This window comes from Carlito syrichta, unplaced genomic scaffold (assembly GCF_000164805.1).
Source record: "Carlito syrichta isolate Samal-C Ts95f unplaced genomic scaffold, Tarsius_syrichta-2.0.1 Scaffold149072, whole genome shotgun sequence".
NCBI classification, from domain to species: Eukaryota; Metazoa; Chordata; class Mammalia; order Primates; family Tarsiidae; genus Carlito; species Carlito syrichta.
The window spans coordinates 73167-98521 of NW_007093168.1; the positions used below are offsets into that span (position 1 = coordinate 73167).

The following is a 25355-nucleotide window of genomic DNA, read 5'->3' on the forward strand; positions in this document are numbered from 1 at the left end:
TATCAGAGGATAGAGCATGATCACTGCTGCGAGGCAAGACTTGTGGTGTGTACTCCCCTCTGGCCAGTGTTCACGGGAGCTTCTGGTACTTCCTCCAGGCAGGATAGAGAAGACATCCGCCATGTCGATGCATATCTTGTTAAGTGCTTTAGCAAAGTGCCACATTGGTGACAGCCATGCATCTGTGCTCAACCCACTACAAATCCCGGAGTGTGCAGTCACTTCCCAGGTTCCACGGGCACAGGATGCCTTTGGCTAGAGAATGGATTACAACCAGGAGACAGAGCCTTAGGAAGGACAGTGGGAGAGTCCAGAAACTGGCTTCAACGTGTCTGGGAGTGGGCATGTGACAGTTGACATCCTCACTTGCTGGACAGGATTGGACGTTTGTGCTGCATGGTGTGACATACTGCGGTATTAATCTGAAGGAAAATAGAGTCTGGCCCCCTATTGTACCATGTGCCAAAGTCCAGACATTTTCAAGACTTAGGAAAGACATCTCAGGAGATGACAAGTGCATGCAGTCCAGGGCTTGGAGAAACCTTGCTCACCACGACCAAGCACTTGAAACAGCAAGAAGCTCGTGTGACAAAAGCCCAAGCAAAGATGGCAGAACACTCATGGATTTGGGAGAAAAACTCCAGAGAGATGAAGTGTAAACTCAGGCAGGTGACAAGACCCCCGAGGAGTGGGTACATGCTTGTGGTTGGGAAACATGGGAGGAGATGCTAGAAAGCCGAGTATTTGTGGAAATGCACGTTCGATGAACACTGAAACATCCCGGCCGCATAGGAAGCCTTGCCGGCGCGGTGGGAGCAAGGCTCCCCTTCGTGACTGGGGAATGCGATTGCCACAGGGGTTTGGATTTGGGGAAGGCCATCGTGATGTTAATGGAATCACTCTAATTTCAAACAATACAAAAAACACATATACCCCAAACAGCAATCCCTCTGCTAGTAATTCATCCCAAGGAATGAAATTTTAACAAAATACATTTGTCTGACATCTGTCCAACACAGCATCCCTCTGTTAGTACCTTACCTCACAGAAGAAATCACCAGTTGGTCACACACCACCTCTAGCTCCACTCTGGTTCCTGGAGGTCTGTGTTCTGTGTCTGGGACACAGAACCACACGGCGGTCATTGTTGTGGCCTGTGCCCTGGAGGCCTGTGTTCTGCCGTTAGGGACACACAACTACATGGTGGTCGCTGATGTGGTGTGTGTCCCAGAGGGCTGTGTTCTGTGGCCAGGACACAGAACCACACAGTGGTCATGGATGTGGCCTGTGCCCTGGAGGCCTGTGACCTGCCATCTGGGACACAGAAGCACACAGGGGTCGCTGATGTGTGTGTCTTGGAGGCCTGTGATCTGTGGCTGGGACATAGAACTACATAGTGGTCGCTGATGTGGCATGCACCCTGGAGGCCTTCCATCCGGGACACGGAAGTGCACAGGGGTTGCTGATGTGGTGCACGCAGTTTCCTCGAGGTCAGCAGCTCATCCCCCTGGGCATCATCACAGAGCTGGTACCATGGCTGTGACACAGGTCTGGGAGCCAACACATGGGAGGGTGTCTGCAGTGGTGTTCCTGGGGTTGGCGAAAGAGCTGGAAACAGAGAAGGCTCCGTGCTGCCTATGGTACAGCACTGGCCGCGATGGCTTGAAGCATGAGGTCCTGAGACAGCGAAGGAAACACTTACTGAGCCACGCCAAAAGTATCATGCCTCTGCTGGAAATAATGACATGGAACTATGTCTTTTGGCTCGGAGAGTCTCTCATGGACACAGCCTGTACTCCCAGCACTTTGGGAGGCCGAGGTGGGAGGATCACTTGAGGCCAGGAGCTCTACAAAAAATCAAAAGAGAAAAGTGTGTCTAAATCTCATTTTGTAAAAACAATGGCAGACCTTCTTCTGTGTGTGTGTGTGTGTGTGTGTGTGTGTGTGTGTGTGTGTGTGTGTGTGTATACACACAGGATACTCTGAGCCTCAGGAGAACTACACAAGCACTAGGGTGCTAACCTGATCGGGCCCCCGTGAAGCGAGGGGCTTGAAAGGGGCTGATGGTAAGTGCACTGAACACCAGGAACAGTACTGCTGGGCTTGGGGCTGGGCGTACCCCACGTGCCCCCAGAACCCCCTTTGGCATCAGCTTGTCCGCTGGGCCGCCTGCAGGATGAGGTCACTGCCGCAGTCCCAGCACCGCACCCCGACAGCGATGCGCTCAGGATGGCGCCACAGGATCGGAAACCAGTCGAAGCCAGCCGGCTCCCAACCAAAGCCAGGTGGCAGCGTGAAGCGAGCGGAGGAGGAGGAGACCCCTGGGCTGACTGGCTTCCTGGGGGATGCATGCGGGCCTTAATTTGAAAGGAAACGGTTACTTCGGCTCTCGGAGTTTCTGTGTAATACCCGATGCCGCCTCCTGCTCCACGTGGTTTCCGAGGCCCTCCCACACCCGGCGCGGCCGGCCCTTCTTGCACACGCCCAGCATTCGGCCTTTTACGACACTCATCAAAATGTGCTTTGTTTTCGCTATTTGTGCACTTATTTAATTCTTTCCGTTAGTTTTCCAGTTACTTTAGATGAGAGACTTGACTCAAAGTCAAGTGTACCAACAGTATCTCAGTGTGCTTTTCTGTCTTCCGAGTAAGCAATCTACCAAAATTACGGGCGATGGTGAGATTCTGTGTCTTGAAACTCCCAGGATTGGAACAGGAGGATGTTTTAAGTCACAAGACGCTGTGCTTCTGCCTTTCAGGTCCTGATCAAGTGTGTCGTGGCCCTGCAAGGGCTTCCTGGTGTCGTCTTCTCCAAGAAGCACTCCGCGAACTTCGAGAGTGTGCAGCACATGGTCGCCTGCTGCGTCTTCTACATCACAAAGGTATCTGTGTCATCCGCCGTCTTGTGCCGGGAAACTTAGGACAGCGCTGATTCGGAAAGCCATCACAGGGAGCAGGGCGCTGTTGGAAAGGCTCCCCAAGCACGTTTGGAGGAAAAGCGAGCGTGGAGGCCAGCCCTGCTGCCCTTCCTGATGACGTGGTCGCATCTCATAGACCACACCTGATGTCACCGAAGGAGCGTCCGTGTGTCTCATAGGCATTGTGTGTGGTCACACAGAACCCATCTATTTCAAAGCCCCGAAACGTTAATTCCACGTTTACTTTCCCGCAGTAAACTGGGTGTCATCTTGTTGGGCAAATTGGGACTGTGCCGATGGTGAGTTAGTTCTGGGCGTCTAAGCCTGGGTGGTGACACGGGCAAAATGGGACCCGGACAGCACACTGGCTTTTCATTTTGCTTCACCCTTCAACACATGTTCACAGGCCATCCGTCTATGCCAGGTCCTGTTTTGGGCCCCTGGCCACATACTCAGGAGTGAGAGGGAACCCCTTGGCTGCTGTGGGAGGAGGCCGTCGGGCCATGGATGGCACTCGGGTTCTAGCGAGGGTGGTGGCCAGACGGTGGTGGCACAAAAGGAGTGCAGGAAGATCACTGCTACGGGGGGCACAGCTGGAGACGGTGCCACTCAGGAGAAGGAACTCGGATGAGCTCCACGCAGGTGTCACAAATTCAAATCCTACTGAGACATGCAGGTAGAACAATATGTGAACTGGCTGAAGTGAGACAAGGCTCGCTGGGTCCTGGGACTCCCAGGAGAGTGGGCACATCTACCGGTAGCACCGACACTCATTGACATAAAACCAGCGCCATCCCACAGAGCGGATGGCTAAGAGGCGGAAACCAACACACACATGTGGCGTACTCCATGCAGCTGCACACAGGATAAATAAAAAGAAAGCAGTGGGGGCAGACAGATGCCGGGGCTGGGCCTGCTTCACAGAGGGGTGACGCCGGCCCAGAAGAAAGGAGGTGCCAAGACAGGAGGAGGAGGGAGCAGGAGGGCCTGCCAGGGCGAATGAGCTTGGGGACCACGGTCAGGCCTAGCTTGTAGCTGAGTGGGCTGTTGAGAGTGGGAGACCTTCGTGTGGGCAGTGGATTCCCCTCCTGTTGACTCGCGAGGAAAGTGTCTCTGGTGCATTGATGTAGGTGTGCCTGGCACCTATACGCTGGTGTGCCTGCTGGGTATACATTGGGGTACTGGCACGTGTTTATAGGTGTGCCTGGTGTGTACCCATAGGTGTCCCTGGAGTGGCAGCCCTAATTCCCCCTACAGTTGCTCTCAGTGTGGTGCAGGGTCCTTAAACTCTGCCTCATCAGCTTTGTCCTGCAGGTCCGACTTCTTTTTTTCATGTTTCAGTTTCATGAGATTAACATGGGCCTCCATTGCTGACCGACCCTCCAGGTGTGACCCTGCTGCCTGGTCTCCTGGTATCTCCTGAGCCCCGTGTACCTCCGCAGCTGAGACCAAAGGAGAGAAGGCAGTGGCTCATCCTCGCTGGCCCGAGGCCCAGCCCTGAGAGGTGCTTCAGAGGCTTAGCTGGCAGAACCCATGCTTCTCCTCAGGGCAGGGCGCTGCTCGCCTGTGTTCTGTGGCTTTGCGGGACCTTCCAACCTGGCCAGAGATCTGGAAGGGCGCTGCGCAGGCAGGCTGCCGTGGGCCCCCACCAGGCAGGGCGTGTGTGCACTTCTCGGGAGGTTTGGCAGCCGAGGCCTTCTGCCCTCCGCCTTGGCAGAGGCGTCATTGTTGGCTGGCTATTCACGGTCTGCTCTCAGGAACAGATGATTCCGTTCCTTCCACTGCTCACGGCGTCACCACGGCTGGAGAGACCTCTGAGATCTGGTTTCTTAGATGCCAGGGACCTCTAGCTGTTTGTTGAAGAGGGAAGTCACTCCTCACCACGGGACGTGGCCGCCGAGGGAGGGAGAGTGGGCAGAGACGGAAGGACTGTGCCACTGCGTTTAGCAGCATGGTACAAAGGCAAAGGGAACGTCTAAGGAGATGCCATCAGATGGTCTCCAGGCAAAGCAAGCAGCGGCACAACTCTTCTCTCGATGAACAAAACATTTCATTTTTGACTGGAAAAAGTCAACAGAGGAGGATGAGGTTATGGCATCTGGAGTCAAACCTGGAAGCTCCAGAGGTCCCTCCCGCCGGGTCCAGCATCCCTGGAGGCAGTGGACACGCTCAGAAGGTGGGTCCAGGGGTTTGACTCAGAAGCCAAGGAAGGCCAGAGGCCTAAGAAGAGACAGACGGAGAAGGGGCAGCTCCTCCACCCGGCGGATGAATGTAGGAACACACATGGAAGCACACGTGGGGGAGGTTCCCGAAGTCAAAGGACAGGGACAAAAATGTTTCCAGGCCCAGAAAGGAGTTATTGGGAACGGAAAGAGAATCAGTTAGCTTCAGAATTTGGATCAGCAGCCCGGGAAGCAGAGACGCTGGAATGGCGTCCGTCGAGCTCGGAGGGGGAGGACTGAGGCCCAAGCATCAACAACCAGGAGAGACGCTGCTCCTTGGTCGGGGCGAGAAGCGCTTTCGGAAGCGCGGCCTTCAGAACGCAGCCCGCCCACAGGCTTATCAGAGGAAGACGCTGGCGGACTGCTGGGCCACACGACAGTCAGTTCGGAACAGAAGCCCCACGACGGGCAAGACAGGAAGGTGAGGGACAGCGGGAGCACAGAGCCCTGCGATCTGTGTATTACGAAAATTAAAGTGACCGTCATGACGGGACCAGGACTTGCAATATAGATGCCAAGTAGGGATTCTTGACAGAGAAGAGTCAGCCCTGGACGAAGAGCTTCCCAGTGACCCAGAATGAAAACTCCCATGCTGCGGGGAGCAGAGTATGAGCCGAGAGAGATCCTTGGGGCATGGTTGTGTGTTGTGTGTGTGTTTGTATTACAGATGACTCGAGGACATGCAGCCATGAGCAGAACTCTGCAGCATGGTAGGACTTCTAAACTGAGGGGGGGGAGAAAGTCAGCAGGGAGGAATGAGGGAGAGAAACGGGAAAAAATGGCAGGGAGGAAAAAGGTGGCAAATCCTGCAAGAGCCAGAAGGAAAAAGAAACAGTAATCAAGAAGGAAGAACTAAAATGAAGCATCGTCATCACTTGACTACGCACGAATGACCTCAGAAGACAGAGATTGCCAGAGGGGATAAAAAGTCAGGTTCAAATGTCAAGAGACACACCTAAAACATGGCGAGCAATGGTCGAAAAGTCAATGAGTAGCTAGGGGCCCAGTCAGATGCAAACACAGATCCAGGAGTGGCCGCTTCGATGTCAGAAGAAGCGGAGTTCCGGGCCCCAAACGCTAGTCAGGTCAGAGAGTGCCACTTAGGCAGGCGCTTCAAGTTTGTCCTGCTGGGTTGCCCTTCTCGGCCTGCGAGTCTCATCCTGGCTACCTTCTGGTCTTAGGACAGAGTCTCGTTGTCAAGTATGAAAGACCAAAGCTGAATTAAAACCAAACTTGGATTTTTGTAACGGTACATGAAGGCAGAAAAACTATAAGATTATATGAAAAACGCTTCACCAGGCATTTTGCAGCACCTAGCAGTCTTTCCTAATAAACTTCTAATAAACCAGGAATGCAGGGAAGCTATTGAATGATGACAAAGACATTTACCAACACTGGCAAACGCCATATTAAAACGACCCATTTCTGAAGCCATCTCCTTAAAAATCAGGCATGAGAAAGAGATGCTGACTCTCAATAGTGAGGGTCAGTATTTTCAGAGGTTCTTTCTCATGCAACAGAGAGGATATGAAGTAACTTTATAATTTTAGAAAAGCGCGATTTATCTGAAACTTTAGAGGTCTGAAAAAGTCATGATAATCTAGTAAAAAATAACTAGGTTTATAAAGAGACTATATAAAGTGATTTTAGTATGTAGTACACTTACAAATGGATAGGTTTTTTTGTGGGTTTTTTTTGAGTTGGACCCTCACTCTGTCACCCAGACTGGAGTGCAGTGGCCGCTCCCGGCCACCGCAGCCTCAGCCTTCCAAGTAGCTGGAACTACAGGCGTGCACTACCACACCCAGCTAATTTTTTGATTTTATTGTAGAGATGAGGTCTCGCCAAGTTGCCCAGGTGGGTCTTGAACCCACGGGCTCAGGCAATCCACTCACCTCAGCCTCCCGAGCCCGGCTGGCTTTTTTTTTTCCTAATGCTAGCATTAGTCAGTTAGAAATGGAGAGGGTAGGACACAATATTCTAAACTTACCAACACGCTAAAGAATCTAAATAAAAGAACTGTGGAATCTTACTGAGGGACACAGGCTAAGATTTGCATATATGACAGACCACATCAAGTCCCTGGATGGGAAAGCTTATTGTCATAGAAATGTAAATCCTTCCTGAAATAATATTTAAATTTAATATACTTCTTATCAGAATTCCAATGGGATTTCTCTAGAACTGATTAGAATAACTTAAAGGTTCTTGAGGATATTAAAATTTGCCACGAGGCCACTTTAATGAAAAATAATGTTGACAGAGTATTGGGCAACTGGTTCAGCGGAGAAGAATGCAGCATCCAGGAGTAGCTGCAGGTCCCCAGACGACATCAATGTGTGGCAAGCGTAGCAGCATTCGTTTAATGAAGGTGCTGACATAACTAACCGCCCACCTGAATGTAAACAAAGCCCGAGCCCACCTTATACCACATGCAAAATAAAGTCCACAGAGATTCAAGGAGCTTTGTATGGATGCAGAGCTGGGGACTCCCAGGGCACAGAATTCAAAAGATACGCCGAAAAAGTCAGACAATTAAAAAGTAGGCCAGCGAACACATTTTTGCAGCTCGCTATCGTAAGCGAAGCCTAAGGCAAATGCTCGGCTGGAAAACATGACAGACATATTAACAATAATGACCTCAGAGAGTAAATCGATGAGAAGATATGAGAAAATTTCCGTGTTTTGGAAAAGAAGGATCAAATTCATCTTCATTTATGGAGGGCAAAACGCAGCATTTTAGGGGCCTTGAGGGTGGAGCAGTGGACACACACCAGGAGGTGAATGGTCATCCCCTGCAGTCAGAGAAGAGTCACTGAGTTCTCCATGTCCAGCCTGATGTGACGAGAGCTGCATTTCAGAAAACAGACGCCACCCTGGTTGCACAGCAGCTGGTAGCCAGAGGGAGCTGAGATCAGCGCAGGGGCGGAGGCAGAGGCGAGGGATGTGGCCTCACCTGGTGGGGAAGAGGTGGAGGGCGGGAGCTGAGAGGCTCTGGGAGTTGTCCTCAGGTGGAGCCGAGGCCTGGGACTCTGCGGACACAGGCACAGAGCAGGGAGGGGCGCAAGGCCAGCCCGCAGCATCCAGGCCAGGGGGAGGGCTGTGTGTGGGTAAGGGGAGTGGGCAAGAGGTTCCCAAGAGCCTGCGTCTGGGGGATCGGAGAAGTGGCCGCCATAGTTGGCCGCGTAGCCCTGGAGCTCAGGAGAGGACAGACGTGTGTGAGTCAGAGTCGTGAGCACCTGGACAGTGCCTGCAGCAGCAAAAGGTGCAGAGTGGGAAAGACTGAGGCTGCCCATGCGTCCCCAGGGTGCACGTTGCCAGGGAAGGGCTGAGAACCACCGTGAGTCTCCAGAGTGCAGGGAGTCCAGGGAAGGGCGGGGAGCCTTCCCAGAGCCGCCAGGTTGCTTGTCGTCTGGGTTTTAGTCTGGCTTCCAGATGCCGGGCAGGAGGGAGAGAGGAAGAGTTTGGCTGGTGCAGTGTGATTCTGTCATTTCTAACACCTCTGACCCCGAGACTCCCTGCTGCTGTCACCCAGTGTCCCCACTGAAGGCCAGGCCCCACAGAATCCAACAAACCCTTTGTTCTCCAGTGTGTGGGTTCATACATGAGTGAGTTACGCTGGGTCCGACGTGCTCCTGGTCCCTTTCTCTAGAATCTGCTCATCTGCCTGGTGCCCCCGACTCTTCCCGGGGGATGTCCTGCTTGTGTAGGGACAGGCCTGATCACACGCTCTGGCGCCGGAGGCTGACTCCCTGAGTACAGGGCCACCTCTGAGCCTGGGAGAAGCCCCTCCCTTCACACTGGGCAGCTGGGCTGACTGTGCATGCCCGTCTTGCTAGCCAGACCCCCGTCCCCCACTGGGGGAATCCTGGCATCCAGTGACGCCACTGCCGAAATGACCCTGAACGGGTTCTGAACGTTTCGGAAAAAGAATGTATGATTTGTCAGTATTGTGCTGCTTGGACTGCTTTTGTACGAAATTGACATGTTGAGCATTGATATTAGAGAAGCTTCCTCTGGCCTGGCCCACCGTCCCAGCATCCCGGACTAACACTGAATCCCAGATCCTGTGCATTTGGTGAAAACAACATGGGCTTTCCCTTAGGACCTGTGAAGCCCAACTGGTCGAATGGCTTCACCACGCCCCTCTATTCTGCCCGGAACACAGGCTGTCCTGCTGGGTGGCGACTGTGCCTTCTTTCAGCAGCTGTGCTGTTTTCCAAAGTGCTACTTCTGGGATTTGTCATCTAAACGCGTCATTACTTATGCACGGACTTAAACCTGTTATGCTAAACGCCCGGCATGCTCTTTTCATTTCTGTTCATCATTTGGTGTCTTCAATAGAATGGGTCCTTGGTTTTTCTTGTGGTTGGAAACGATTGTTGATCATTTGTTATTGTCTACTAGCATATTAAAACAAGGTAAAAGATCTCACAGGCTTCTGTGCGCTCAGGGCCTGAGCATGGCAGAAAGCAAGATCCGGCAGCATGGAGGCAGGCAGTCGCTCATTTCTGCTGTCTGATGACAATGCTTCTCCTTCTATAACTTTATAACGGGGTTGGACTGTTTCGCTGGGCACTCAGGGCCCGCATGACTGACCTTGTCCACCTACTGAGATCCACTTGCACAGTCAGCATTTGTTGGGGGTTGTGGCCTGGTCCCAGAGAAGTATGCCCGTTCTTGGTGTCAGGTGGGGTCCATCAGGCCTAGGCAGCCCCTCACATTTTGCAGCCACTTTGGACGCACCTTGCCTGTCCAGGAAGTAGCAGTCATTACGTATCCTAAATACTAACTCAACAACGTGTCTACACGTGCACATCGGACAGACTCCTGTCCACTCTCATAGCCATAAAGGCTCACAATGACTGTGTCCCTTTCCTCCAGCCTTGTCTGCAGCTGGGTGCCTGCAGGTTGTGGGCCAGGGACCTTCCGGAGCCGATGCGAGAGCTGGGGTTTCAGGGACGGGGAGGCTGTGTAGCTGAGCAGGGAAGATGTATCTTCCATGTGGGACACAGCGGCGACTGTCAGCTGCATACGTGGCTTGATTTTTGTAAGACGAAAGCACGAGGAGATGCACGGTGGAAGGCTCCTCGAGGCAGGTGAGTGCCAGGCCGGAGGATGTGCAAGGGAGTCCGAGAGGGCCCCATCTCCTGTCATCGTAGGCCCCTCCCCACGGCCACAGAGAATGCCCGGGAACAGTGGGTTCCTAGCACTGTCCTCAACCAGATGCCCTGTAAGTCACTTGACAGTGTACATGGTCCTGAAGACATCATGAGGTCAGTCACTGCCGTGCTCAGCACAACTCAGGACAAGAGGTGGTGACTTGGTGGCTTTTAAGAATGACTCTGGCCGGGCTCAGTGGCTCAGCCTGTAATCCCACGCCTTTGGGAGGCTGAGGTGAGTGGATTGCCTGAGCCTGTGGGTTCGAGTCCCGCCTGGGCAGCGAGACCTTATCTTTACAATAAATCACAAAATCAGCCGGGTGTGGTAGCGCATGCCTGTAGTTCCAGCTACTTGGAAGGCTGAGGCGGAAGGATCGCCGGAGCCCAGCAGGTTGAGGCTGCGGTGGCCGGGAGTGGCCACTGCACTCCAGTCTGGGCAACAGAGTGAGGCTCCAACTCAAAAAAAAAAGAATGACTGTTTAAACACTGATTTTTTTGAATGGAAATGTTTTCTTAATAGTTAACCTATTGTACAAAAAGACATACAGCCCAGGTATGTGGGAAATTCGTTATTGGTGAGCTCCTGCTATTAGTCCTTTATTTTAAATAGTGGAATTACATATTTTAATCATATCAAATACATTTAATGTGTTCTGGAGGTAAAACCTCGTTTGTTTTTTTTTTTTGAAAACGGAAGTTCTTAGACCTGAATCACTATGGGACTTTTGACTTTATGAAAAAAATAATGCATTACACTTGAAAATAGACAAGAATGCCCAACAGAGGTAACTAATCAATGTTTTGAATTAGATTCTGCGTTCATGGAAGGAATATGACCTGGCAGTAATGATTATAAATTACGGGAAAAAAATGTTGGACGTTACACCAGGGTGCAAGTCTCTGTTTGGTAGTCATGAGCAAGAAGAAATACCGGAAGAGGTAATTGTTTCTGTTTCTCATTTTTAAACATATATTTAGTTGGATTGTAAGGGGTCATTAGCATTACTAAACAAACTGGAACATTGATCTGTTTTTTATTTGTCTGATTTACATATAGGCAAAGTAATAGAGTGGGGGGCATCTTTTTTTTTTTTGAGTTGTGGTCAAGAAAATGAAAAAGTGTCCCTGTCCCCAGCACTGAGTGTCATTCAGGCCTGATGGAGAGCTGGCCTGCGCCTGCTGGACGCCGGATCTAAAAGCCTCCACATGGCTTCCAAATCCATGACTTCGTTGTTCTGGGAGGATCTGGAGTGGAGCACATATGTGCCACAGTTTTTTGTGGGTTTTTTTTGCCTTGTATTCAGAGCGGGTCTCTGAAACTCTCGGTGACTCCTACCCTCTTCTTTAGGCAACTGCTAAGTTTTAGGTGAATTTTAACATCTGCCTTTGGAGCATGATTCTTACAAGAGCTTACACTTTATTGCCCTTCCTTGAAGTTGTGTGGCTAAATGTTTTTGAAGATCGGGTTTCAGGAGGTCCCCTAGTAAATTGGGTTTCTCAGGCGCACTAGGAATGGCGTGAAGCCCTTGGAGGGCTTGGGTGGGGGTTGAGCCTCTGGCCCCCACCACCATCTCCCTTAGAAGAACTCTATTTCTGTCTCTGCTACTGTTGAGTTTCCAAGTAGGCATCTGACAAAAAAAAAAAAAACAAGCTTCAAAGATCCCCACTGTTTTACTAGGTGACCTTTTAACCTTTAGTATTTTGGGGAGGGTGTTGTTTGGTCTACAGGAGTTTCGATGAAGTTGGGCAGTTCGAGCTTTTTTTGCATCCAGTGTTGCCTCTGAGTCCATCAGCCTCTTGTTGTCACCCCAGCCTGGATGCAGGGCCCAGCCCTCCACAGCCCTCTGCGTGGAACATCGTGGAAGGGTGTGGTGTTCCCTCTGATGGGCTGCAGGGACTGCGGGTCCATAGGAGTTGGAAGTTGTGAGCACCATTTCGCGTCCTGTTAAGCCTGAAGAGGCCTAGGGCTTTTTTGTTTTTGTTGCTGTGTTTGAGGATGAAAGACATTGACGGTCAGTTCTCAGGCTCAGACGGAGAAAACACCGCAGGAGCCGTTTCTGATCCCCAGTCCGCCAACTATGGATCCCTTATGTTTCTGTGAAGGCAAAGGGCCAAGGCAGGTAGCTTAGCCGTGGAGAAGCTTCTCTCGGGAGGATATTCTAGAATGTTCTTCTGGAGATTCCAGAGGCCTGTCCTCAGCTGCTCGAAGAGCACGAGGGCCAGAGGGGCCGGGTGCGGGATGGGTGGAGACCGCCTGGACAGTCTCTGCGCAGCTCTCGGTGCTGCTCTTGGCACGGCGTCCGCACCCGGAGGCGGTCGCCTTGGGGTGACCCGCTCGCTGGCACTGCCCAGCCGGGCCTGCACTTGCGTCACCTGCCAGGTGTGAACGTGTGGAAATAACTCAAAGGCTGGGGTCAAAAGCCAACAGTGTGCACTGCCACTTGCCCTGTGCTTCTAGGCTTCCTCCAAGAAGTCGGCGAAGACTAAGAAGCCACAGCAGACTCTGTTGCCTGAAAGGATGGGTGAGCAGCTGGCCTTGCTGGAGACGCACTTGCTCAGACTGGCCAGGCAGTGTGAGTGTTGGCTTTCCGTCTGCTCTGCGGAGCAGGATGGGCTTTACAGTGAGAAGGCCCTCTGTTCAAAGGTTGCGGTGCGGTTAGCCCCGGCGGCCCCTCAAGGCTTAAACGCTTCTGTGTCCCTCGTGTCACCGCCCCCTGCTTGCCCCGGGGTCGCCGGCCACGGCTCACTCAGGATGTCGCGCCGCTTCGCGCTTGTGCCTGTTCTTCTGACCCCGAAGTGGGCCTTCCCGGCCCGGGCGCTGTTGTCGTGTGGGGCCCCGTCCCAGGCCCCGTGGGATGTTGGGTGCGTCCCAGCCGTGGAAGCGCAGTGCCGTCCCCCGGCTGGGACAGCCAGCTGGGAGGAGGTGTGGCTCCGTGTGCCCTTGGGGGGAGGGATGGCACAGTGGGCAGAGCTCCAGAGGCCGGAGCGTACCGCGGAATCCAGAGGTGCGAGGTACGAGGGCGTGCGAGGTTGACCCACGGCCTTCTGGAGGGGAAAGCAGTTCGGGTGGCCAGAGCAGTGCCACATCCTGGGGCTGCCATCATTTCACCGCGGCCTGCTGTGTCAGCGCAAGGGCTGGTGCTTTGGTGTTGGCCACTTGGAAAGCTGGATGGGAAGTGGGTTCAGTCTCAGCGGGTGAACGTTGGCCCATTTTAAAGAGCAGGAGCTTCCGGTCTTCCGGAAGAGTGAGGAGTGCCACATTTGAGCCTCACGCCAAATGTGGCCCCACTGATGTCCCCCAGTCCTTCGGGGCCCAGCTGTGCTCGTGCAACTGTGGCTCTTGCCTTGCCTCTCACTCCGGGATTCCTCAGATTTTTGGGGTAATCGATGTTTCCCTCCTCTCTCTCTCTCTGGATAGTCCCTGCCTGTTTCAAGCGTGGATTTACAAACTGAACCCAGTGTGATAGTATTTCCTAAACAGGAAACCTTGTTTTGGGAAGTCTGTAATCATCTCATTGCACATAAAAGGCATACTTCCTTAAAACATGTTCTAGAAACATGAATTACTCATTTTCATAGTATCAACTAAAACATTTTGCTAGGAAGTACGATGTAATATTAGCTTAAACAGAAAATTCAGTGACAATAATAATACAGATAATAATTTTGTACAGTGTTTCCTGTGCTCCTGGCACTATTTTAAATGTTTCAAACACATTGAAACTCACATAACCCATCCAGAGCAACCGTATAATGCAGGAGCCGTCATTATCCCCATTTTAAAGATAAAGCCGCTGAGGCACCGAGAAGCTAAGGTCCATAAATAAAGTGCGTCAGGGTTAGACGTGAACCTGGCTGGCCTGGCTCCAGTGGCTGTGCTATACCTGCCTTTCAGAGATAATTTTTCTGAAATGGATTTGACATAATTGATAGGTTCCCGAACCACAGATTTGTTGTTTTCTGACAGCTGTTAAATAAGAGAGAGTTGTACCTTCGAAACTCTTCCCCTATTTGTTGGTGGACTCCTTAGGTTTTAGGGGGAAAAAATGAAAGGAAATAATTGAAACTATTGGATTCTCTTTATCTCCACAATGTAATGATATCACTGGTATTTTAAGCCATGTAATTTAGAATGAATACTCGAGCATTTTCCCATTTTTCATTCCTTCCAAATCATTCTTATTTTTGGCTATTCATGTTAAACAGAACCTATAACTTATTCACTTTCCAACTTAGATGGGACAGCTGAACTCTCAGGAGCAGAGGACCCTATATTTCTTTACCCTGTGGTTTTAAATTGGTCGGTCAAAGGCGCCGTGAAGGAAGGTAGGTGACCTGAGCATGTGTGTCTGCCTGACTTACCCCTGGAGATGGGCTGCTCTGTGGATCTCATTTTTGTTGTTTACTGAAAGACTTCACCTGTTCTAGGCAGAAGGTTTTGGGTTCTTGCCATGTAGAATAACGCAGACTCTCCATGCTACTAGTAAGAGAGGTCTGACTAGGCACCTCGCTTAGAGTCCCGAGAGACACAGCCTCGGAATGGCTGCCTTCGGTCGTGTCATGGTGACGCCTACAAGAACGAGGGCACTGAAACGTGCATTCGTGAAGTTTAAGTTTGTCTGAGAAGAAGTAGCAACATTAGTGGTGAACTCAGAATGAAATGTAATAAAATTTAGGGTGACTAGATGCAGTTACCAGCATTTTTCCCCAGGTAGCCATACGTTAGAAGCAACTTTAATAAAATAAAATGAAATATTTAGAAAAGAAATGAAATATAGACTGTAATGGATTAACTCATCTTAAGAAAAACAGCAGTTCACATTACATTTACTACTATATATTTTTTTAAACCAAGACGTCTGAAAAGCAGATTAATAAGCTTGCTTGTTGGAACGAAATGACTATTAATACTAATAAGCTGTCAGCACCAATGACTAAGCATACTGGTAACTACATACGAACTTCCTTGTTTTTACAGTGATGAAATTTAAGCAGAGGCCTAGATTTCTGGAATTCTTTACACAAGTTATGCTGAAATGCATGAATGAAGAAAGGTTCCATCTTATGATAGAGATCACAGCTCCTGTCTATGACTTCTTGAAAAGGTGATATCAGTTTTGAGTGTGTTAACTACTTTAAAACATGAGTAACAACATCATTTTAAGAAACACAAAGTGGATGAAAAAGAGAGTAGGGTGCATGCAGTTAAAACCAGCACCTGTGTCAGACATACTTGATGGCCAGTGGAAAAAAACAAAACAAACCAAGCACCTAGGAGACTGTGAAGAGTTGTATCCATGTAAATAAATAACTAAACATAAAAACTTGTATACATACAACTGAACTAAGAAATGAAAGTACAGCATGTTCGAATTTCTAGCAAGGAATAGGTCAGGTTTTTTGTGCTTGATCAGGATGGATGACGGTTTCTCTGGGCCATCAGCTCTCTCATACAGGGCTTTGGGTCCAGTCTTGGTCACTTGCCACCTGTTTCTAATTCTTCTGTGGTAAGAGAGCCTTTGCTTGGGGGCTTCCATCTGTATGTGGCCAAGGTAGGTGTTCCTTAAACGGAAGTAGGAAATGGAAGGCTGGCCCTCTCACTCTCTAAGCCGGATTGATTCTCTTTGCTCCCAAAGGGGAGGGTAGCGTCTCATGCGCGTTCTGAGTGATGCCAGATGAATCCAGCTTTTTTTCCCGACAACTGATTGTCTTTGGTATCCAGAATATTACCTAAAGCTTCCGAACATCTAATCTTGGCTGTTTTTAAAAAAATTTAGTGAACTGCTCTAATTCTGACCAAGTCTCTTATTACTATGTCCTGCTTCATTTAATAGAAGCAATTTATTCTTTTATCTTTTGAAAGTCTGAAGCACATCTGGATTCCAAGTGGTAGCGAGTACAGATACAACTCTGATTTCTACTTAGATGACAATTTCGACTTTATATTCATGCACCTAACATGCTTTTGCACATAGACACTTTCTCATATCGTAGCAGATAAATATGCAAATATGCACCATTTTCTGTGGATTTCATGGTTTACTTTGATGTTTTAATCTGCATGGAATTCGTTTTGGAAAGGAGACTTGAAGTAAGCTTTAGTTTTTCCCGGTTTATCAGTTGTCCTGGTCATACTTAAAGAATAATCCCTTTCATTACTTATTTTTTCATGCCATCTTTTCACATTCAGAGTAGTTACGTGAACCAATAATGCTTATACATCACAATGAGATATTTTATGAGCTTTCATGCTTTACTAATAAAAGAAGTATATGGAAACGACTGCTGAATATAAGGCTAATTTGATGGAAACATAATGATATTGAGAGGGCTTAATATGCCACTTTTAAACAGAGCAAAATAAAAATGACATAGAAATACAACATATCATTAAGAAGATTAGCTGAATATATACAGCCAATGGGGACTAAACATTCTTTAAAGCACTCACGAAACTAAAAAAAATTAATTATAAGTTGCAAGATAAAGCTCACTAGAGTGTCCAGATTAAAATTTGTGAAGACCACCTTTGTTGTCATGCAATAAGACCGAACTTTTACAGCAAAATAAATTACTGGCATATATAATTATTGGATCAGAAAATAAACCTAACTAAAAGTACAGATCCTTTTAAAAATGACACTGAGGAGAAACTCTACATAATTAATTCATTTCAAGTATTTGCTAGAGGTGGTTCTTTGAAAATATGAACAAAGTAGAGAAATTTCTGGACACCATAATAAAAAAAGAGAAATACAAGTAATCCATAGAGAAGATAATTATAAATTTGGAAGTGATTAAACAAACATTAGATAGTAGTGTATATAATTTACTATTGTTATTAATAAGTTAAAAATACTGTTGAAATGATTGTCTGGGTTAATTTAAGCTATAAGAATAAAACAGTAGAAAAGTTTGGATAGTTCAGCTGTTTTAAAGGCTGTTTCTTTCATATTTTAAAGGGGCAAATGATTTTTGTTTCACATAAAGATATTTCAGAATAGGGGTGTGAGACTTCTTAGTAGATTTAGTGTAGAAGGTTCTGATAACCAAGCCTTATAAAAAGAGAATGAAACTTGAAAATTATGGGTCAGTTTTGCTTACATAGCTGTATATAGAAGCAAAAATTCAAAATAAAATAGCTGTGCAGCAGTACAAATGTAGATCTTATTTCAGTGGAAATATAGTAGAAAATTTGTAAATAGAATGATCACTCACTGCCAGCAAACCCTTCAGAGGATGCTGACAAGCCCTGTGGGGACCATCAACAGCCGTTCCTGGCACATTAGGTTCAGAAGAAATGTTCTGTTAAAGTAAGTTCTGCAACGTTTCTGCTGTCATTTGACTTTGTTCTGAAAGTTCTTGCCAGTGCATTGAGACAAGAAACAGAAATTAGAGTCAGAACTCAGATGATTGTCTTGTAACAGGGTCTCAAACATGTTTGTTAAATGACTTCTGCAGTGAAATACTCTGAAAAGGAGATAAAATGATTACAAATAATTATTTTTTAACTTAAGCTAACTAAGAACCATGAGGACTAATACTAGAATTCGGTGGCGTGTTTAGATGCAAAATCAGTACTTTCCTATGCCAACCAGAAAGCATAATGGAACAATGATCTCATTTCTGTGGCACATCAGATTCAACTTATCAGGCCCTGTCAGGGACCTAGGCTCATATGAAGAAGGCCAAGCATCATCAATAAGAGATATTAAAAAAAGGCTCTGATAAATAAAGAGACCTTATACATTACTTGATGGGGTAGATAAAATATTGTAAAGATCTCTGTTATCTTCAGATTAATTTATTTTTGCCAATTCCCAAAAATGTTTCAATCAGCTTTATTTATGTGGAGTGGACTCGAATACTGAAACTTCTTTGGACAATAAAAAAAGCAGAAAGGAGGGACTTGCACTGTCAGACAAAATAGAGCAGAGCTGTGCTTGTAGAATCAAAGACAGACGGCCGTGGGGATGCCGCTGAGTCGAAACGGTCCGAGGACACTCACAGGCCGTGAGACCCCACTCAGCTCCGCGGTGGGTCACGTAAGGCGGCTGCGGCCTTGTCCCCGTGACGGTCTCTCGCTTCTGGGAGACCGTGACACCGCCTTGCGCTGCGCCTTTTCTCTGTGTAGACACGCAGGCACTTCCCACCGTGTCTCTGTTGCCCACGGGGTTCTGCACAGTCACGACTCTGCGGGGTGTGGAGCCCAGAGCCACGGGCTCCCCCTGCAGCCGGGGTGTGCCACGGGTGGACTGTCGGGGTGTGGGGGACGCTCCGTGGGGCGCACTCCCACCCCGGGGCCTGGCGACACGTTTCTCAGGACGTGTTCCTGTCGTCAGTCCTCAAGCCGTGCGTGGCTGCGTCAGTGATAAAGCCAGTGAGTCAGCCGTGGAATACAAGGCCGGTGATGTTGACGCCGCGGGTGTTTAAGAATGCACTCTCCCAAAACACACCACAAACCAAGTCAGAAGTGGTCAGAGCTTCATGGCTGGGATGAGGCTGAGGAGCAGAGGCGTCTACTTCAGGCACAGGACACCCGGGCGACGCCGAGACAGCGCAGCCTGTGGCCTAGGTGTGCCTCCATGGCCGCCTCTCTTCCTGCCCTTCTCCTTTCTCTTCTGGAAACACACAGCTGCTGGCCGAGCATCTGGTGGTATGGGATGGGGGCCGTGGGGGGAGGCCTGGCTGGCTGGAGCATGCAAGGCAGTCTGTCTTGGACACACGTGTCCCGATGTCCCGTGACGCTGGTCAGAGGCATCTGGTGTTCGCAGCAACACGTTTGCCGAAATGGGCACCACCTACCAGAAGCCAAACTGGGGGCCCAACAAGCCCAGGGGAAGGGCACCATCATGGAGGCTGAAGCGAGGGGCTCGGCCGCTGGCCAAGCTGTGTCTGGGCCATGTTCCAGCGCTGGCACTGGGTGTGCAGGTTCACCCGGGCATATCGTCAGGACCCCGCGGTTTATAGGTCAATTTTCCAGATTTCATTTATCATGCTAGAGTTTTCCTGTACCTAGCAAGTACTTCCCCAAAAATATAAATTCCAGAAAATATGTAAATTTCAGGAAAACTAGGTGAGTGTAACGGAGGGAGAATGAGAGGCTGTGGCATTCGGGAAAGGGTGCTGTGACCCTTATAGTCTGGCGAGGAGGCCTGAGGGGACTGTCGAAACACTCAGTGCCTGCGGGGTCCAGAGGCCACAGGGCAGGACCTTGCCAGCATGGCTCCAAGCAGACTGAAGTCTGTGGAAGCAGGTGGCTTGTCCAGGGCTGGCCACACGGGCAGTTCTCAGTGGTGACAGGACGTGTGGAGTGCTCAGTCCCGTCCGTCCCGCCTTGCCACGCCACACTTTCTGCTCCCCTTGCCCGTGGCTGCATCAGCCGTCCTCACATTCTGCAGTGTGATGGAAATTGGCTCTTTTGAGAGGCCAGCAATTTCTTACGACCAGAGATTTCACTGTCTAGTTTATACACAGGATACCAGCGCCAGCGTGGGATGTTCTTGCATAATTGCTGAGACTACATTTGTTAAAGATGTATCACTTTGGGGTAGCTTTGCACACTTTTGCTGGTCCTTTTACTGACTTTATCCTTCTATTAGGAGGAATGAGTCCCTACTTGGACTGAAAAAAACAAAATATAAGGACAGTGGTTTGAGTCAAAGAGCAAACAAACCTTTGAAGTTCAAAGCTGCCATAATGGAGATCGGAAGAGTAAGTTTTCTACGGGTTTTGAATTTTGGGCAATTAAAAGATTCATGCATCTAGAGACGATTGGCTGCATTTTAAATTTATTGTAATACGAAACAGAAGGGGTATCAACAAGCATAGTTTTATAATTATACAATACATGTAGTTCTTAAATCACAGATATCAGGTTTCTTTGTCTACAGAGGTACTTTTGTTACTTGTGATAGTAAATTTAATTGAGGAGTGTGTAGAGACTGCTATATTTCAGTGTCAAGAGATAAGCATTAGAGTATGAGTAAATTGCACTATTGTGTTTGAAGTTTAAATTTAATTTGTAACGTTTTAATCTCCTTTCTTCAGACTGCAGAAATGGCCCAAAGAAGGAAAAGCAGAAGAAAGGAAACACTAAGAGAATTCTTTCTAAAAAATCCATCCATCTCTGAAATGGTGGCTCACGAAAGGTACTCCCTAATTAATTCTGTGGAAGTACTGAGGATTGCTGTGCACTGGGTGTATTTTGGGTGCCAGGGACGCACATGTGGGCCGGACAGCAATCGTGATCTTCTGGGCATGTGCAGACCAATGCAGGGAGTACCATATATAAGTCAACACACACGCAAGCCAAACAGGTTGACATGTGGACAACCGTTATGAGGCTAACAAAGATGACAAGATACTAGAGTCGCTGGCTTGGCATGGGGGGCTGGCAGTAGTTTAGATGGGGTGAGCAGGGGAACAAACTGGCAAGTTGTCAGGAAGCCTGGAGGTCTCGAGCATAACAATTACCATGGTAAAATGTTGAGTTTCTATTTTTATTAGTACACAGTTTTGATTCTTATACTTTCTTTTTTGAAACAATCTTTGTGGTTGCTGAGGTGGGATCTTGTTATGGTGCCCAGTCTGGTCTTGAACTCTTGGCCTCCAGGGATCCTCCCACGTTGGGATCTCAAAGTATTGGGACTGCAGGCGTGAGCCACTGTGCCTGGACGATTCTTCCACCTTCTTTCCTTCTCTCACCGTCAGTCTTGGCCTGCGCTGTGTGGATGTCCGTAGAGCAGCTTATGCTTTCTTTTACTTGCGTTTATGTTCTCTCTTTGATTATTCTTTCATTTTCTTTGTGTGCATTATGGCATATTTTAGATGGGTATGAAAAGTGGTGGAACATGTATCCATCACCTAATATGCAGCTTAACATGGAGAGCCCTCCAAGCAGTGGAAATGCCCACACCCCTGGTCCCTTCTACCCCAGATAATTAACAACATCTCAGAATTGGCATTTATCATGCTGGTGAGCGATTCTGAGTGGCAGCTGTGTATGTCCATGCCCCCAAATGATGCATGGTTTTATGTTTTTGTAGTTTGTTTTGGAAATTGGCTTTTCCCTGTCAATACTAGGTTTATGATATTTTGTGTGGATCATTATGCTGATTATACATAAGTCTGGTTTATTCATTTCACTGCTGAATGAATATATACTATATACTATATACTAAGTCAACTATATACTAAGTCAATATTGTATAATAAATTATATAATAATTATGTAATGAACTGTGTTTATTATACTCATATTTATATATGCATAATAAATATATAATATAAATGTAAATAATATTCATGATTTAGCAATGCATATGTAATATAAATAATAGGTAAGTGCAGCTTCTAAGATATGAGCACTTTATCATTACTAGATATTGCTAAATCTCTCTTACATTTGTATTGATGTGTGGGAAGCTTCCGTTATTGAATATCTACACAGACACTTGATATTATTATCAAATGTTCAGGTCTTCATGGAACTGTGAGGTGTGAAATTTTATTGCATTGTTGCTTTAAATATCTTTTTTTTATCTTTTTTTTTTTTTGAGTTGGAGTCTCACACTGTCTCCCAGACTGGAGTGCAGTGGCCGCTCCTGGCCACTGCAGCCTCGACCTCCTGGGCTCCGGCAATCCTTCCGCCTCAGCCTTCCGAGTAGCCGGAACTACAGGCATGCGCTACCACGCCCGGCTGATTTTTTGATTTATTGTAGAGATGAGGTCTCGCCAAGTTGCCCAGGCAGGTCTCGAACCCGCGGGCTCAGGCAATCCACTCACCTCAGCCTCCCAAAGGCACGGGATCACAGGCTGAGCCACCGAGCCCGGCCATTGTTGCTTTAATTTCCCTTTCCTTGACTCCTAAGTTGGGGGCATCGGTTCATATTTTCGTTAGGCTCTAGTGTTTTTCCAGGCTCAGGACTGCTTGTTTATGTCCTTTGTACCTTTAGCAACTTTTGTTTTCTTTATTTATTTGGGTTTGGATGCTAGTGCTTCTCCCAGTGTTTTGGCTCTTCTGTTTACACTTACAGGTTTTAAAAAATTAATTCACAGTTGTCATTGTTAGTGGAGTCGAATGTGTTAGAACTTCCCTGTCTTGTTTTGGACCCCTTTGCTGACCGGGTGGTGAAGGCCTTCTCGTGCGGAGTCTGAATTGCCGCTGTTTGTGTCTGGGGAGGCCAGCAGGCTTGCTTTGGCCGTGGTGCCATGGGTGCCTGGCTGGCTGGCAGCGCTTCCTGCGCGATCAGTTCTGTCCTCCCTGCCTCCTTGTCTTTGGTGGGCTCGTGCAGGTGGTTCTGGGGTCTCTCTTCTGTCCCGAGGCAGTGTCCCACCGTTGCAGTCACTGGGCTTTCAGTTAGTCCTGCTGTAATCTGGCCGGTTTCTCCAGCGTGCTCTTTTCCTTCATGTGAATCTTGGGCATTCTTCCACAAAACAGCCAGGAGTGGCTCGCCGAGTAATCCAGACACCTTACCTGAGGTCTTGCTGGGGACAGAATGGGATGTGCGTATTGGCTTAGGAAGTTTGTTTGTTTTTGCTTTATGCACTATGGTGCTTTTCTGTGAGTATACAGACCACCCACCTGGGCCTGCCCTTACAAAACTCTAGGTCTCGAGCTGTTTCCTGTACGTTTAGAATGAGCTTATCTAGAATCTGAATTTTAACTTATGCTCCTTTTAAGTGCTACATTTGCTGTGAGATTTGGGATGTATCAAATTTGGGAAATTGTCCTCTGTTCCCATTTTGTAAGAGTTTTGCTATGAATTGTGCTTAATTTTGTTGACTGTTTCCTTTCATTGATTGAGATTCTGCTCCTTTAAATTATATTATACATGGATTTTAACCCATGTGAGGTGTCTTTTTGCTGACACCACTTCTGACACCAATTGCGTGGTGCTTTCTGGTTCTGACTCGTCCTCCGATCTGATCCCCAGCGCCAGCCATGAGACTCGGTCCGTTTCCCCATCTTCCCTGGGACTGGCGCCTTGAAGGACTACAGTGCCAGGTGCAAGTGCAGCCTGTCTCTGGGCACCTGGAGCCCTGCCGGGTCCCACAGTCTCAGGGCTCGGCCCACAAGACTGCTCCCACTTCAGCTACAGATGCACAGGGGTATCTGGGGAGCCAACACTTCTGCTCAACAAACTCCACATTCAGACATTTCTTCTCTTCATTTAAAACAGGTGCTAGAACAGCTCACAGAACCCAGGAAATCACTTCCCATGTTTTTTTCCAGTTTAGCATTTGAACAGCCAGACCAGGCGGTCCCCAGGGCCGAGCACAGAAGGGTCTGCGGCAGGGCTGTCCCTTGAACGTGGACGCGGGAGCTCCACCTCAGAGCTCGTGGTCCCTTCTGCCCCCTGGACCTCGCATTTAGGGTTTTTCACAACCCAGGGTGCAGCCACCCTCCTCCCAAGGCCCTGCCCAATGTCACATCTCCTTTATGACCTGGGATTCTCTGAGGCCTCCCTGAAGCCCCTTGTGAACGTAGACTCAGGTGTGTCTGTGGGACCTGTGAGAAGTCACATGGACATTTCTGTCACTCAGGAAGTTGCAGGGGGTTTCGATATACCCTCTGGACCAGGACCTGGGTATGAAGGCCACACCTGGATTTGTGTCACCCACCTGGGCCTGCACACTCATGGGCGTTTCTACTTGCTTTAAGATTTATGGGTCTCTTGGAGTTCAACTTTTTTTGGAGTTCTTTTGATGAATGATATTTTTCTAAAAAGTGGTCCCTTTTATCTGTTTTCAAATGTACTCATAAAAAGTTATTGTAGTCTCACAGTTACCTCGTGTGTTTCGTTTCTAAATTCATTAATCTTTGTCTTTGCTCATTTTTGTGATTTGTCTTGCCAGAGGTTTGTCTATTTTTTCAGTCTTTTCAAAAAACCCAACTTTGTCTCTGTTGATGCTTTCTATTGTGTTGATTTTCTTTTTCATTACCTTTTGCTCTTATGTTTATCACTAAGTCTTTCTGAAAACAGCTTTATTGAGATAATAACTTACATCCTACAAAATTGGCCCATTTTAACGATACGGTCACGGCGTTGGTGTGTCCAGAGTTGTACAGCCATTGCCCCAGTCAAGCTCAGTACGTTTTCATGAGCCCAGGAAGACCCAGCACGCCAGCTGTCACTCCCATCCAGCTCCCTTCTCATTCCCAGCAACCACGAATCCACGCTCCGTCTCTGTGGATTAGCCTTTTCTGGACTGTCATATAAATGCTACCCTAAGAGTCATAGGGTTGTGACTGGCTTCTGTCACCCAGTGCAGTGTTCTCAAGGTTCATCCACGTAGCACATCTCAGTATTTCATTTCTGTGTTGCTGGCTGATATGTCATTGTGTAGCTTTGACTGCGTATTCCACAGTCAGTGGATCCAGGTTGCTTCCACGTTTTGGTGATTACAAACAATACTGCTGCGATCATCCATGTCAAGTTTTGGGTTAGACACGCTTTCATTTCCCTTGGGTACCTACCTTCTTCCTTTTGGTTAATTCGGTTGTTCTTTTTCTAACTTTTGCCTCATATAATTTTGAGATTGTCTTTTGTTGGAAATTGACAAACCGATTATAAATTTATGAGAAAAAAGTGCCACAACTAGCTAACAGCTGTAGAATGCTGTTTGTTTTTAAGCAAATACAGGATATGTATATCATTGGCTCTAAAGCGAGTCTCAAGAAATTTCAAAGAACCAAAATGATACAAATCGCATTTTACTATAGTGCAACTGAGGCAGAAACCAGCTTTTGAAAAGATAACCAAAAATATCCCGTACGTTTGAAAATCTTAAGTAGACACTTAAAACAATTAATTGGAAAAGGCAGAAATTGCAATCTGGTGCCGCCTTGCAGTGTTGCGGTCAACCGTGGACGGCATGCAAGATGGTGGTCCCATAGGATTTTATAATTGTACTTTTTAATATTTTTTTTTTATTTTAAAGTTGTGGAGTACAGTTAAGGTTAGGTATACAAATATTCATTGTGCAGGCACCCTTGTTGATGAGGTGTGCTCCCCTTTCCCCAGACAGATATTGACTACCATTAATCCC

The 25355-nt window shown here is 48.1% G+C and overlaps 1 protein-coding gene across 1 annotated transcript in view; it reads left to right on the forward strand.

Annotated features, from left to right (window-relative positions):
* Positions 1 to 25355, forward strand: part of LOC103251919 (cilia- and flagella-associated protein 54-like) — a gene marked incomplete at its 3' end in the record, with an annotated part of 107347 nt that overhangs the window by 71006 nt on the left and 10986 nt on the right. Inside the window, exons 26-32 of the mRNA XM_021708815.1 lie at positions 2759 to 2881; positions 11112 to 11240; positions 12760 to 12874; positions 14538 to 14627; positions 15280 to 15406; positions 19904 to 20015; positions 20352 to 20452. Coding sequence (XP_021564490.1) covers positions 2759 to 2881; positions 11112 to 11240; positions 12760 to 12874; positions 14538 to 14627; positions 15280 to 15406; positions 19904 to 20015; positions 20352 to 20452 — 797 coding nt within the window. The remainder of the gene's footprint in view (positions 1 to 2758; positions 2882 to 11111; positions 11241 to 12759; positions 12875 to 14537; positions 14628 to 15279; positions 15407 to 19903; positions 20016 to 20351; positions 20453 to 25355) is intronic.